Here is a 14,254-nt window from a genome sequence, read left to right on the forward strand (position 1 = left end):
GCCGGCAGAACAACGTTTATTGGAGGCAGAAGGGGAAATACAGAAAGAGGAAGCGGCTCCTGGAGCGTCAGAAGTCCTGCTGCTGGATGTTCTCCTTGTTTGCTTCCCCCTGCTGCTGTTTGATTTGTGAAATTTCATTTTCCAGCTGCACAATTGTTCGTTCAATCTCATAGTTTTTACTGACAAGAGACACCCACCTGAAGGGGAACAGAAATGAGAAAAAAAAGGCTTGAGGTGTTATTTGGAGTTGGAAAATCAAAGGAACAGGACAGTAAGTGCTCTGAAAAAGAGGACACCACTAGGACACCAAATAAAGCAGCATTTTTCTCAGCACGTGAGAAACCTCAGCTGACATCAATGGCTATTTGAACAAACACAGTGACAAAACGTGGGATTTTAACTCTATTAAGCCTTAGCATGAAATATTTCATTTACTAGATTGTAAGAACAAAAAGGCTCAAAACCAGATTTTCCATATTTAGATATAGAAAAGTTTAAGAAAAACGTTTTACACAATTTCAAGCAGCCAATATGCCCTCCTTGCATCTGTCATACAGTTTCACCCAACCACAGTAACTGTAATTAGTAACTGAATTAGGCACCTTTAAAAACACTGTGCAAAGCAACAGTATTCACACAATAGCTTCCTATGATAGTCCTGAAAGATTACTGATGTTCTGCATGAAGGAATTTCACGCAGAAGATATAATCCATGGAAGATTTAACAGAAAAAAAATCTAGATACTCACGTAGATTCCATTTCTCGTAGCTTAGCCCCAGCTGTGAGCTGCATATTCTTTCGTTGCCAGTTCAGATCTTGAATGTTTTTCCTGGAAGAAAAAATACATTTTTTGTTGTTTTGGTTTTGTTGGTTTTTTTTTTCCATTTCTTTAAAATTTGTAATATCTGCTGCTTGAAATACACTGCTCTAGAAGTACTACCAGAAAGCACTTGCGTAGCCAACGTCCTAACCACCATACAGTACCAGCATCCAGAACCCTGATATAAGTTAAAAAACAACAAAACAAAAAAATACACACAAAAAATCCATCCCACTACAACGAAAACTTCAAACGTTCAAGTCTACCACTACTGGCACAGCGCAGAAAACAGGAAATCAGTTTTGTTCCGAAAGAAGTCAGAAAAGCAGATCTGCTAACCAGTAACAAAATTTAGTTGTTCAGTGAATCGACTGAGAAGTACAGAATACTTGGAACTACTTAGAGACCAAGTTACTTTTACTGTTAGCCTCCTTATACAACACCACGGTGCTCCTTTAACTTTCCCAACTTGAGCTCCTCTTCCATGCTCTCCCATGCTGATTCTAAGACACTAATCACAGATAACCCAAATACCAATAAAAAATAAGACTTGGCTACGCAACCTCACCTTCTACCCGTGTCCTGGTATACAGCCCTATCTTCAGGTCAAAAATGATGGTAATTTACGTAAATCTGAAAGCTGAAAAGCTTTACTTACTAAGTCCATAGCATCCTGTCTAGACAAAGTTATGAAGGTACATCACTTCAATATACAACCACCATCTTTGACTATTTCACCTCTGTAAACTAGTTAAAGCATTCACTTTAAAAACGATAGGACTAACCCAACATCAGCCAGCATGCCCTGAGATAACAGCGCATGAAATAAAAGCATATCAGCAGCGAAAAGAAAACATGACTGCATTTCAAAGAGCATCCTACCAGAATTCATTTCCTTCAAAGCACATGTTCAAAGCACATGTTCAGACAGAAACAAATCAAACCAAACCTGAGTGCAACAGGTATTATAAATGTAATAGTTTGGGGAAGGGGGTGGATCTTTCTTCCCTTGACCAGCTGATACACAAGTACACAAGGAGGAGGGGGGGGAATATTGTTCCACATTCCTTCCAACCTCAGTATGAAACTATGAAAACCGATGACTCACCTCAACTTCTGAAGCTCTTTCTGGGCTTGTTCTATCATATGAACCAGATGCCTAATAGCAGAACGCAAGCAAAGCATTAGCAAAACAAGTAATTGCTAGATCAGCCCCGTTTACCCAACCTGCCATTTAACTCTTTAAACAGGCAACGTCACTAAAGGCAAGTATAAGACTTAGTCTCACCACAGTCTGTGCTCTTCACTCCTGAAGGGAATGACGATACGAAAACATTCAGATCATAACACGTGCAGTTTTAAGATGTAATGCTTCAATAATCACTACTTTCAACCCTTGCCATCAGACAATATCATAAAACTACATCCATTAGTCAATCACTTTTTATTTTCATGTTTTTCACTGTTAGTTTGCACTATTCTCAGCAGAATTGTATTGAAATATCTTGTTAACTTATTGCCTACCTTTTAATTCTCATTGTAAACTTACCGGTAACCAGCTTTCCCCCCCCCAAAACTGTCAGAATAGAAACAGTTCCTTTCTCTTCCTGATACATAACTTAAAAGATCCTCTACCTAACTCCCTTCTCCTAAGGTAAATAACCCTTTGCCTTCTCAAAAAAGTAAGCTTCACATTCCTTTTGTCTACACCATTACTTAAAAGTTAAGCTAACCCTTCTTAAAAGCAGACATTCACGTTCTCTGCCTGAAATGGCTCTGGTGATTCCTGCAACCACACTTTCTAGAACTCTTCATGGCTTTTACAACAACTTTATTAATAAGTGGCTCCAGGGTGAGGAAGATCAGTAGCACATCGTTTTTATTTTCAGCTACTGAATTACCATTTCATAGGGACTCATTATTCCCGTTAGTTATCCATAGTTAAAACCCATTATCAACTATCTGCCACCAAAACTGTAACTCAGAAAAATTCAGGATTGAGATTTATGGAGACACAGGGTACTTCTCGGCCACAGAGAAAGCTCCTTTTCTTTCAGATCAGCATTCTTCTCTTCCACATACAGCTCTCTCAAAGGGACTCGGTTATTCCAGGATGCGTCCCAAAGATTCCCACTGGACTTGCAAGAAAAACACGACAAACAAAAGCCAGGGCTTCGGCCAGGCTCAGCAGGACGGACGGGCGCCTTACTCGTTGTACACCTTCCAAGCGTTGCAGCCGTGCTGAGACATTAACTCCAGGTTCTCGATGCGGACGGCCTGGTGCTCCAGCTGCGCCATGGAGTTGTTCACGCACTCCTGCCACGCCGTGATGTCGTTCTTCTGGCCGGAGGACGGGGCCGGCAGCTCGTACCTGGAACACAGCGCCCGCCCCGCTCAGGCCGGGCCGCCCGGCCCGCCTCCCTCCCCTCCCCTCCCCTCCCCGCCCCTCACCTCTTCATGCTGAGCAGCTCCAGGGGCTGCCGGGCCGCCAGGCGCTCGAACTCGTTCCTCATGATCTCGGTCTGCGGGGAGAGCGGCGGTGAGGGGGGGGGGGGGGGGGGGGCGGGGGGCGGCGGCGCAGCGGGCCGGGGCCGGGGCCGCTCACCTCGAAGGCGCTGTAGTCCTGCGCCGGCAGGTAGCTGAGGTAGTTCTTGGTCGGCCGGTACCGCCGCGTCTCCTCCTCCACCAGCGCCGCCGCCTAGCGCACGCGGGGCGTCAGGCAGGAACGCCGCCCGCCGCCCCGGCCCCGGCCCCGGCCCGCACTCACCGCCTCGCGGACGCCCGGCGCCTCGTAGCCCTGGTCGAAGTAGGGCAGCGCGTCCACCACCACGTCGCCCGCCACCAGCCCCGGCCCCGCCATCGCCCGCCCGGCCCCGCCCCGCGCCTGCGCCGACCCCGCGCCTCCGCCCCGCAGCGCCTGCGCGCCGGGCCCGCCCCGCCCCCGCACGACGCCCCAGAGAGGAACGGAGACGGCAGGTTGCGGCACGGCCTGGTATTAGCGCGGGGCCGCCGGCCCCAGCAGCCTCGGCCCCTCCGGAGGCGAACCCGAGGGAGTCCGGCTCCGCGCCGCGGGGCAGGGGACGTCCACCGCCCCCTCCCGGGCCCCGCGGCTGCCACCGCTCTGCTGTCCCGCAGCAGCTCGAGTTCATTTCTTCTGGAGAAACTTCATTTTACTTCCTGCAGAGGGGAAAAAGAGAAAAAAAAAAAAAAAACCAACATTAGGATTTGGAGGCACTTCAGGGGTCATCCGGCTAAGGAGCTTCTTAAGGCAGAAATTCACGCTTGGCCACCTTTGCTGGCAGGAACGCGCCTGCCCCCTCAGGATGCTCTGAGCGAAGACCAAAGCCAGGAAGCACGTTCAGACATCCCGGAGGTCGGAGGATGTCCACAAACCTTATCTAGAGCTGCCAAAGCTTAAAAATAAAAATCTTACAACAGTGTTTTGTGGCCCTTTCAGGGACAAATAAAAACAGGAGGAACACAAGTACAGAAGGTAAACAACGCGTCCAGCTTTCTGGTGTAGAGTTATTGAGGGTGATAGAACATGGAACAGGCTGCCCACGGGGGCCGTGGAGTCTCCCATTCTAGAGACTTTCAAAACCCGCCTGGACGCGTTCCTGCGTGACCTGATCTAGGTGTTCCTGCTCCGGCAGGGGGACTGGACTAGATGATCTTTCAAGGTCTTTTCCAATCCCTAACGTTCTGTGATTTCTTCAATAGCTACATTTATTTAAAATAACAACAACAAAAAACAAAGCTATGTCTTTACCAAGGCTGCGAAGGATTTTGTTCATTCCAGTTGGTTCAGTCTCCGTAACACTCTCCAAATACTCTAAGGCACGGACCTCAAAAAGGCCTGAAGAGGAAAAATAGCATGCAGCTAGACAAGGTATCCCATCTCTCAGCATGTGGCATCTCGTATCATCAATGACAACATTACAAAAAGGAAATCATGCATGTAATGTAAGTTACAGGATCAAGACCACGAAAGAGGCAGGCAAAAATTCTTTGCTTAATAAGATGAACTCTGAGTAATTAGAAAGGCATGGAGCTATTAGAACCATAATCATTAAGGCTGGAAAAGACCTCCAAGATTATCTGGTCCAACTGTCCCTCTACCACCAATATTAGCCACTAAATTGGCTTTTATTACATATGCCAATAGGATAACCTGCCAGGACAAAACGCTTTTTTAAGAGTAAAAGTTATAGAATCACAGAATGGCTTGGGTTGGAAGGGACCTTAAAGATAATCGCATTCCAACCCCCCTGCCACAGGCAGGGGTGAATGCCACCCAACAGACCAGGTTGCCCAGGGCCTCGTCCTGTTATGTGATGTTACACTTTGAAAGTGAGTTTGTAAAACAAGAAATTAAAATCAAACCTCACCTTTGACCACATTCTTACTTAGTTCTCGATCCTGTATGAACCCTGCAAACATCTGTGTTTCCATGAAGAAATGCAGGAAATGACGCACATTGCGTGACATATGGGATTTACGGAACAGTTCCCGCTGAAACACCCGCTCCCCTTTTTCTGTGACGTTCATGTGTAGGGAGTAGTGACCAACAATCTCCACAAAGAACTGCACAAAAGCTTCAGAGACCAAGGAGTTAAGAGGCATGTCACCTGTGAGGAGGACAGAAGAGGACAACAGAGAAGAAATTTCACTCTGCATTCACCACTTCGGACATTCCTCTTTAAAAGAAGGGCACCAGTTGCTTTTTAGGCTGGCTGTCTCAGACTATGAAATTTCATACGAGTGTTCAATATCAAAGCGGCCCTTGGCTCAAATATTAAGATTCTCTCCCATGTCAACTGTCTGCTGGCACAGGTTCCATTTTGAAGCTTTATCAGTAGAGTGAAAGCATTCATAGTTTCTTTTCCCCTGTTAAGTATCTAGTATCTAATAAGCAGTAAACTCGTAACAGTCTAATTATTTTACAGACTGAAACAAATCACAAAACACAAATCCATTGGAAAACTCAGTTTCTCCTGAAGATCATGGAATCACAATTTGCCAGTGCCATTCTCCAAAGCAATTAAATGCTTTTTTAAATTCTCACATTCATTTATTTGAAGCATTATGTGTAAGAAAGATCAACTTTGAAAATAATGTCGCATTATCCTCTGAAGTACAGAAACCTGCTCCAAGTTTAAGAAAAACATGCTCTCTGCCACTTCAGGAAAATTACAGAAAATTACTTTGCACAGGAACTGATGCACTTGGCCTAAGCAAAACCAGAACTCTACATATAGTGATCGTAAAAAGAGGAACAATTAGGACAGCAGACTTCTTTCTAACAAATACAAAATAAAGATGTTCTCAGAAAGGTCACAGGAAAATAGCTTTACAAAATGGGATTCCTAATGCTTATTTCCATTTGCACACTTTTATGGCAACAACGTGGAAGCTGAAGAGAACTGAAGAGGTGAAAACATTTTTCCATAAAACTACCTTGTATGCAGCTCTGCTCATGTGACAAGATTTCGTTTCGTTCCTCCAAGATTTGTACAAGTGCAGCCTGCAGTTTATGAGGCAGGATCTCATCTTCATCTGATACCTAAACAGAAAAGTGGCCATGAAAGCTTTTCTGTTATATCTATTCAACAGAAACCTCTCTTCATGAACTGATAAGAAATACTCATAACGTGCCTAAAACAATTAGAGGGAAGTTACCCTGTGATATGATACAACTCAGTGGAGACAATGCATTTGTCTTGTTGTCAGAGACATGAAAAACATTTGCTCGGTGCCTTCTGACTATGTACGATTAGAATCGATACATAAATGACCAATACAGAACAATGTATACCATATCCTCTACACAGAGTCAGGCTTATTAGACCAGCAATAAAACAAACAGTGATAGAACAACAAAAGTCTGTTGAAAAATATGAGAAGTCTCAACGTTCTAGTGAGAAAACGATCCTTTAATACCTTTCTCCATTTGCAGGCTGCAACGCAAAACAGAACAGTAAGGCAAGGGAAAGGAGATGCAAATATCCTCCTGAACTAGTAATACTCCAGTAAGTTTATAGTGACTTGTCTGGTGATGTAGAAGGCACCTCCAGCACATTAGGTAAAGTTTGGGGCCAGCAGAGAATCGCAAGTGAACTGTAATAATTTGTCTCAGACTATCACTCCTGGAAAACAAAGAAAACAAATACCCCAACTAGAGGAGAGAGGAGAAAGCCCTGTAGAGAACAAGTCCACAGAAAGACAGACAGAAAGCAGAAAAGAATCCTGGTGGTCCTCTTCACTTAATGAACCAACTAAGCATCTGTTTCTAAATTCAGCTCAGGTAAGCAGCACCTTTGGCTTCAGCGCTCTCTCTGTATCTCATGCAACCTCAATCTTACAACAAAGATGTCGTAAGTTTGTTTCCTTCTCTAGTGATCAGAAAGGAATGCAAGATACTTCTTCAACCACTGGAGTCTACATATGAAAACCAGCTTTTGTTGATTTCTTGCTAACATCTCCTTTCGTTGGTGCCTTTTCTTGGCATATAACCATTAGTGATTAGTGCTGTTATGTCACTCACCTCTTGCAAAAACCTGTCAGCGCAAAGATCAACAATCAGAACCTGGGAAAAGATGTACAAAACACATTAACTCTTTTAACTACATATGCTGCCAAATTTATTTTTTTTTGTCCCCAGTGGTAGGGGATGTCACATACAAACCACGAGTTTTGCATAACTTCAGCTTGTCTATAAGAACAGTCAATTTTTATCTTCAATAGCAATGGAACACCCTGACACGTATCTTACCAGTCACAAACTGTCTCAGAAAGGTTTAAGACTCATACATTAAGACAGAATCCACAGAGATTCCTCCAGAGAGGTCAGCCTAATACCACCGAAATTGTCCCTCCACTGTGTTTCAACTAGTTCTCACCTCTTCTACAGGCAAGTCCTGGAGCTGTGGTAACGAGCAGGAGAGAATGCCAATTAAGAATGGGGTCGGAGAGCACACAATGTCAATCATAGACGTTGGTAGGACTGGTATGTACGTGTGTTGCCAAGTGAAGGGATAAAGTATTGCAACTGCAGCATGGCCACATTTAGACAGGGTGCTGAAAAAAAAAAAAGAGAAGCACAGAGTGGATTGTCAATGTGCCTTTCAGTGCTCAGCTACAGACATAGGTTAGAAATGCTCAGAAAAAGTGTAATTCAGATATATTGTTTATGCATCAGCAGAAACCCCATGCATCCACTTTTGAAATCAGTCATGGGGAGCTAGGAATAGCATCAACCCAGACTTAAGAGGTAAAGGACACATTCCCTTATTTCCTCGTGGGAAAACAGCATTCTCCAAATTTTAAGCAAACATTTTGTGGAGAGTCTACAAAAAAGCTTTAAAATGAAATTATTTACAGTAAGTTAGACAAGCTTGCCCATGAAACAGACCCAAACAGAAGAAAAAGCAGTACCCCTCAGGAAGAACTAGTTACTCAGACTCATTATTTTACCTTAAATTGTCTGCAACAAAGATCACCCTCCTTTCCAGCAGGAGAGAGGCAAAGACCCGTATCATGTGAGAGACACTTAGGCATTTAAACAGGCATTCGAAATCAACATGTTCAAGTCGAGAATCTGATGGACGGCAGAGTTCCATAACCTGGGAGAACAGCAGAGATGCAGAGTGCTGGATGTGACAGCCACAGCACAGAGTTAGAATGCATGAGGGGGGATCTGACCAGAAAGTAGAAGTGATGGATTCTCACAGGTTGAACCCATGTCACCTCAACAGCCAGGTCAGAGTATTACAAAGGACTCTCAACCAGTTCTTCCTCTAAAAAAAGCAGTGAATCACTTCTATTGCAGTGTGGTTCAACAGGAAGCTAGTTTCTCTGACAAGCTCCAGTCAGACTTCAGAAAATTATCTTCACACCGAAGATTTACAGACAGCGTCACTCTACAGTGCAATTTGCAAAATGCCACTATGGCCCCAAGACACCAGACAACACAGGAAAGCCAGTCCTGAATTCAGTTACCTCATTTCCTGCTCCTGGCAGGAAGCTCTTCACAGTAATAGTGCGCCCGGGAGCAGGGAAAGGTGCCTCCATTACACTACGCATAAATGGGTGTACTAGAGCTGGGGACATCTCCCGCCTCTTCTCCACTTCATCTAAAATCTGCAAGAAAATAAATCGAACTGTTTCAATGCCTGCTGGTGAACCAGAGGAGATACAGGCCTATGTTGGAGTATGCCACTCCATAGCTAAACCTGAAGGGTCCAGCACACTAACAGCCCTCTTTCCCCCTTGCGTATGATTCTCGTGTAAGCTCCTCTCAAATGTCTGAACAATCAAATAGTAATAGATACCTCCAATCTCAGTCTCAAGTGCTCCAATTATTAGAAATCAGTTTTCATCATCAACTTGCCCCTGTACTCTTCTGCAATAGCTGCTCTTTACTTGCAAGAGCTTTCCCTAGTGTTTACGCCTCCTTTATCTACTCTCCTTTTTGTGCTACGAAAAACAAGCTGAGCTTTCCCCACCAGCCCCAAACTGATTTTCCATTTCCAAGTCATGGAAGAAGAGGATGAAGGGGGCATCATCAGTAATATCAGGTATTAGAAACCACTTCATGACAATAATTTGCTGAAGGAGTAGTCGTCAGTGTATCAGCTGACAAGTCCCAGCCCCAGTATGATTTTATTTGCCCTGTCAAAGTACAAAAGTGGCAAGCAAGCACCACACTGCTGGGATTTACTACAGTTGCTAAACAATTCTAGACTGGACAGAAGCATCCAGTTACTTCTTGGTGCTTGCAGGTTGTCAGAGACTCATGTCTGACATGAAGTAACAGGACCTCCCCATCTCACCTTGGAGAAGAGGTTGAAGCAGCCTAGGCGGCTGACAATGCAGTATACCTCAGGAAGGCGCTTCCCCTTCCCTTCTGGCTGAAAGGCAATAGGAACGGTTATGTTGAGAACATGGATACAATAAAAAACCTAACACCTACAATTTATTTGATTCACAGTATTCTTTCTGCTATAATTCCCTCTACAATTCTGACTCAGGGGATTCCTGAGCAATTACCAGTTCCAGGGGCTTTCACAACCAGAACCCACTTCACTGTATTACTGGGCATCATCATGCTCCATCCCTTATGCAATTAAATGACTAGCAACCTCAGCAGCACAGAAGCCACATAACCCACACGGGAAATTACTGCCAATTCACATTCTGCACTTGACTGTGCATTTATCAGCGCATTCTTTACACTACATCCGATACACAAATGCTTACCAGGAGCTTCTTGCAGTACCCGAACCAGCGGCTGCCATCCTCACCCGTCAACACAAAAGAAAACGTTTCACTGTGGAACCAAAGAACAGTCAGGGTTAAATTGACTACGCAGTTCAGCCAAAAGACTGACAAAGTCATATGTGCACCACACAAACTATATGCCATCCCTCCTTCTAGTCATGCCAAAGACCCCCCTGCTGTGGGTAACCAAGCTATATCAGGCTCTCTACAGCTGTAAAGGCACCTGCAGACCGTGGACTCATCAAGCTACAGCTCTCTCCCTTCCCAGCTTCTTCTCCATTCTGCCAAGGAGCAACAGAAGCACCTGCTAACCCCAGGACAGGGCCTTAAACAGATATTACAAACTTCCTTCTTATAATAAAAGATGATGCTCAGGCAGACACAGCACTTCTGAGTCCACCTCTGTATCTCACTCTTCCCCTTCACTGGGCTTAGGGATTCGGCCTTTCCCATTTTAGCTGGCTTCGTCTGCAGTTCCTCTTGTCCTGGGAGCTTGCAAATATCTGAGCTTTCAGCATTGTCCACTTCAGACATCAGTATGCAACAAGTCTTTACCTTGTAAGTTGTGATGCAGGAAACCAGTCTTTAGGATCTGGAAAGCAGAATTTGGGAATGACCTTTAGCCTCTCTTCAGTATCCTTTGACTGTCTGAAGGGATGTTCAGGCTGGAGGGGTAACATACATTTAAAGTAACTGAAGTGCGGTACACAGCTGCAGCATTTAAAACAATGGGGGACAGTATCTTCCTGACACTTCCAAATGCCGAACCATCAGATAGCTAATCCACAAGTATAGGAGAACACATCCTGACTATAACAGATACCTAGTTCCCTCTTGCAACTTAACTGCTAATTGGACTTTTTAAAAATTATCCAGCTGGATTTGGGAAGAACTGAGTAAGATTTAGAGCCACGACCAAGGTTACAGAAGAATGAAGCTAGATCTGAACCCCCAAAAGACTATTGTGTTGTTAGGCAGCTCGCCTCAGATCTGCTCTTAGATCTGAAGACAAGACACTAACAGGTGCAGAAATGTGTTCAGATTCTGACATGCAGAGCATTCATAATTAAATTCTGAAAACAGAGTACATGAATCTCATGTTCAAGTTAACATGTGTGGGCTCAGGTCAAATCCCTCCCAAAATACAGGACAACTCCCCATGCTTAAAACTGCCCAGAAGGGACAAAAGGAAGGTTTTCAAATATAAGTGATCAAAATCAAGCATGAAACATCCTTGAGAATGGGAAAGTTTATTGCATAAAGCTGATTTTGGAGACGGTACTTTCTTTCAGTCAGCACATCCAGCTTATTCCAGTGTCCCAAGCTGAGACAGTGTGAACAAGTGGTTAGGAAAGCAGTACAGCATTTTCAGAGTAATAGCTGTATAAATGCTTTGCTGTCCTTGAGCATGCAGCCCAAAGAAGCGGGTGACAAGCAGGTTACTTGGAAGTAATACTATTTTTAGAAAAGAGACATATCTGTAAATCAAAATACCTCCATAATCACTGCTGCATAATTATGGGGCAACACGTCCTGCAGAATCCCAACACAATAAACTGTCCCGATGAAGTCGCCTACCAAAATTTGAGCAGCAGATACATAAACCCTAATTTTTATTATTACTTTCAGTGAATATTTAAAAGCCATTAAACAGCCACATAGTACAGTTGGGTCTGATTGTCTGCTAGGACAAAGGGGAAAGAACAATGTACTGCCCTTCCCAGAAGTGTTGAATAGTCTGAGAGGTTGCACCAGGGAAAAGCCAAATCTGGTTGCATTCCTTTCTTCCTTCTAACAACCTAGAGTTCACACTTTTGGCAGATGTTTATGGGCATTCAGTTTTACCCATCAATTAAGACTGTGCACTCTCTGGCCATGGCCCCTTATTAATTTTGTGAATTTAAAACATTTTCACATCTGACACTCAATTTATTTGCATACAAAACACTTAAGCTGTTGGACAACATAACATGAACGAGGTTTGGATAACATTCAGATTTCTTAATAATCACTGGACTACCCCTGATAGCACAGCTAGAATTACTAGTTCTGATCTGTTTTCAGTGGAAGGCCAGCAGATACAAGCCTAGATTCTGACAGCTGAACATTCAGTTCCATCTGGAACCACATATCATCCTCTTTGCTTCACACCAATGTGTACACTGATTCATAATTCAGAATCACACATGCTGATTTTGTCTCCCATTTGGGCTGAACAGACAGAAGGAAAGTTTGTTTCAAAAGTTCTAGTTCACAATAGTTTAATTTCCATAATTCACCTCCAGTTTTGGAGGTTACTATACATGGCTTTGTAATGTTTTTGTTTGTTTGTTTGTTTGTTTCCAGAACAAAGTAAGCAAGCATAAAAACCCTGGGCTTCCAGCCCTGCACATCGTCAGTCAAACTGCTTTACTCGTTGTTTATAAATCACAAACTACCTGGATGAAGTCATGCCAACTTCGGGAACAAAGCACAGCACTCCCTTTTCTTTCCTGCAGGCTGCCTTGGCAGTGTAGCACAATATAGTATGGCTTTACGGTATTTCCAGACAAAAACAGTATGAACCTTCCTAGTTCCAACAAAAGACAAACCTGTAACACCCAATGGGAATTAAGCATGCAGGTAAAAGCACACTGGCAAACCAGAACAGATTTATTTTCATTAACTGTCTCAGAGGCAATTATTTTCAGTTTAGGAAGACCTCTCAACAGTCTTGCAGCTCTCTTGGGTTTTATATTCTCTCAACTCTGAGCTCTTCAAATAGATTTACCATATGCCCCAACTCCAGACAGTCCTACCCACTGTACTGTAGCTAATCATAGCATAGTGCCTAAAATCTGATCTTTACATACTTAGACATTCAAGAAACAGTTGCATCTGTATTAGTCGTCAAAGTTTGTTAAAGAGATCAGGGTCCCACAGACAAGGAAACAAAGCAATCTGCCACAATAGTGGTATCCATACCAGAATAAAGACCAATGTGTTTCCGTAAGCACCAAATCCCCTCTGAACGATCTTCCTGAGCTCCAAAATATCATTTGATTCCCCATCGATAGAGAATCAAGAAAGATACTCAAATGATTGTCCAACAATAAACAATATATTTGTAACAAAGCAAGGTGCTTCATATCCCAAACCTGTACCCTAACCAGTGGGCCAGCTTCACTGGTATATAGTTTAGGAATGGACACACACTGGGAGAAGAAATAAACAGCTGCTGAGTGTGTTTCATGAGGAGGTTTCCACACAGCTCTTACCTTGTTGGGAAACTGCTGTATGATTTGTGGTGTGTATTTTATCTCAGATGCCTTCTTGTGCAGTGACACCACTACAAACAGCTCAAACAGCTGCTGCTCCTGAAACTCTATCAAATCTCTCTCCAGGGTCTGGTAGTGTGGGTTCCTCTTGGAGGCTGATTGCACCAGTAGCAGGCCCCTGTGTCGATCTAAAGAAGGAAACAAATTCAAAACAAACCTGTGACCATTACTGCCACACACCTACTTTTCACAGAATAGGAATCACCATCACCTTTAGAAAAAGGAAAAGAAATGGGTGCATTTGCCTAATGTCACAGAACTGCTACACGCTATGGGCCTTGGACTCCTGTGTCAACTTGTCAAGTGCACAGCTGTTCCAGCTACAGGAGCAATGGCATTGCAGCAACTCTGCAAATCTCTTTTGCCTGATAACTGACATTCTCCGGCTGTCCTGTTTTGTTGTTTTTTTTTTTTTTGTCTACACATCTCAGAACATCACACTGTAGTAACAACAAGGAAAGGCTGTGAAAAGCTCAGCACCATCAATTCAGCAGTTGCCAAGCTTCAGGCAGCTAGCCCATAAAGCAGCACGGTCATTTAAGAGAGACAGAACAAGTTTCCAGGCCAGGAAACTTCCAGGCTGGGATGTCTTGACAGACTCACATGCACAGGTAATACTCTGACATAAGAAATTCAGAAACCCTGACACATTATGAACACTTAATTCTTGTATCAGATAGTGACAGACACTGTATTTCTGCAGACAGTTTTCACTCTCTATTACTCTCCTTAATATAAAAAGGTGGAACTTCATTATCAGCTCCACATTAAGGCCTTTTGAATGCTTTCTGCTAAGTAAATGAAACACCCAAAACAATTAAACTGGCCCTTTTCACT

At 43.7% G+C, this 14,254-nt stretch overlaps 2 protein-coding genes across 5 annotated transcripts in view; both read right to left on the minus strand.

The window, feature by feature from the left end:
* BCAS2 (BCAS2 pre-mRNA processing factor) lies at positions 1 to 3,831 on the minus strand. Of its 2 annotated transcripts, XM_066983197.1 has the most exons (7): positions 3,589 to 3,831; positions 3,427 to 3,519; positions 3,273 to 3,343; positions 3,031 to 3,192; positions 1,930 to 1,980; positions 750 to 830; positions 1 to 197 (listed from the first exon to the last, which is right to left on the minus strand). In XM_066983197.1, exons 1-7 carry the CDS (start codon positions 3,679 to 3,681, stop codon positions 68 to 70), a joined length of 681 nt encoding a protein of 226 aa, XP_066839298.1. In that variant the 5' UTR covers positions 3,682 to 3,831; the 3' UTR covers positions 1 to 67. The 2 variants fall into 2 exon arrangements, with proteins under 2 accessions (XP_066839298.1, XP_066839299.1); XM_066983198.1 differs by lacking the exon at positions 3,427 to 3,519.
* Positions 3,799 to 14,254, minus strand: part of DENND2C (DENN domain containing 2C) — a 22,173-nt gene continuing 11,717 nt past the window's right edge. For 2 of the 3 annotated variants that reach the window (XM_013189673.3, XM_048071033.2), the window contains exons 8-19: positions 13,358 to 13,545; positions 10,656 to 10,765; positions 10,080 to 10,149; positions 9,653 to 9,730; positions 8,820 to 8,960; positions 8,295 to 8,443; positions 7,721 to 7,898; positions 7,366 to 7,407; positions 6,279 to 6,384; positions 5,210 to 5,449; positions 4,591 to 4,677; positions 3,799 to 3,998 (exon numbers count right to left, since the gene is read on the minus strand). In XM_013189673.3, coding sequence (XP_013045127.3) covers positions 3,967 to 3,998; positions 4,591 to 4,677; positions 5,210 to 5,449; positions 6,279 to 6,384; positions 7,366 to 7,407; positions 7,721 to 7,898; positions 8,295 to 8,443; positions 8,820 to 8,960; positions 9,653 to 9,730; positions 10,080 to 10,149; positions 10,656 to 10,765; positions 13,358 to 13,545 — 1,421 coding nt within the window. In that variant the 3' untranslated portion in view covers positions 3,799 to 3,966. Of the gene's footprint in view, positions 3,999 to 4,590; positions 4,678 to 5,209; positions 5,450 to 6,278; positions 6,385 to 7,365; positions 7,408 to 7,720; positions 7,899 to 8,294; positions 8,444 to 8,819; positions 8,961 to 9,652; positions 9,731 to 10,079; positions 10,150 to 10,655; positions 10,766 to 12,538; positions 12,692 to 13,357; positions 13,546 to 14,254 lie in introns of all 3 variants that reach the window. The other variant, XM_048071037.2, reaches the window with a different exon arrangement.

This window comes from Anser cygnoides, chromosome 25 (genome assembly GCF_040182565.1).
Source record: "Anser cygnoides isolate HZ-2024a breed goose chromosome 25, Taihu_goose_T2T_genome, whole genome shotgun sequence".
Classification (NCBI taxonomy): Eukaryota; Metazoa; Chordata; class Aves; order Anseriformes; family Anatidae; genus Anser; species Anser cygnoides.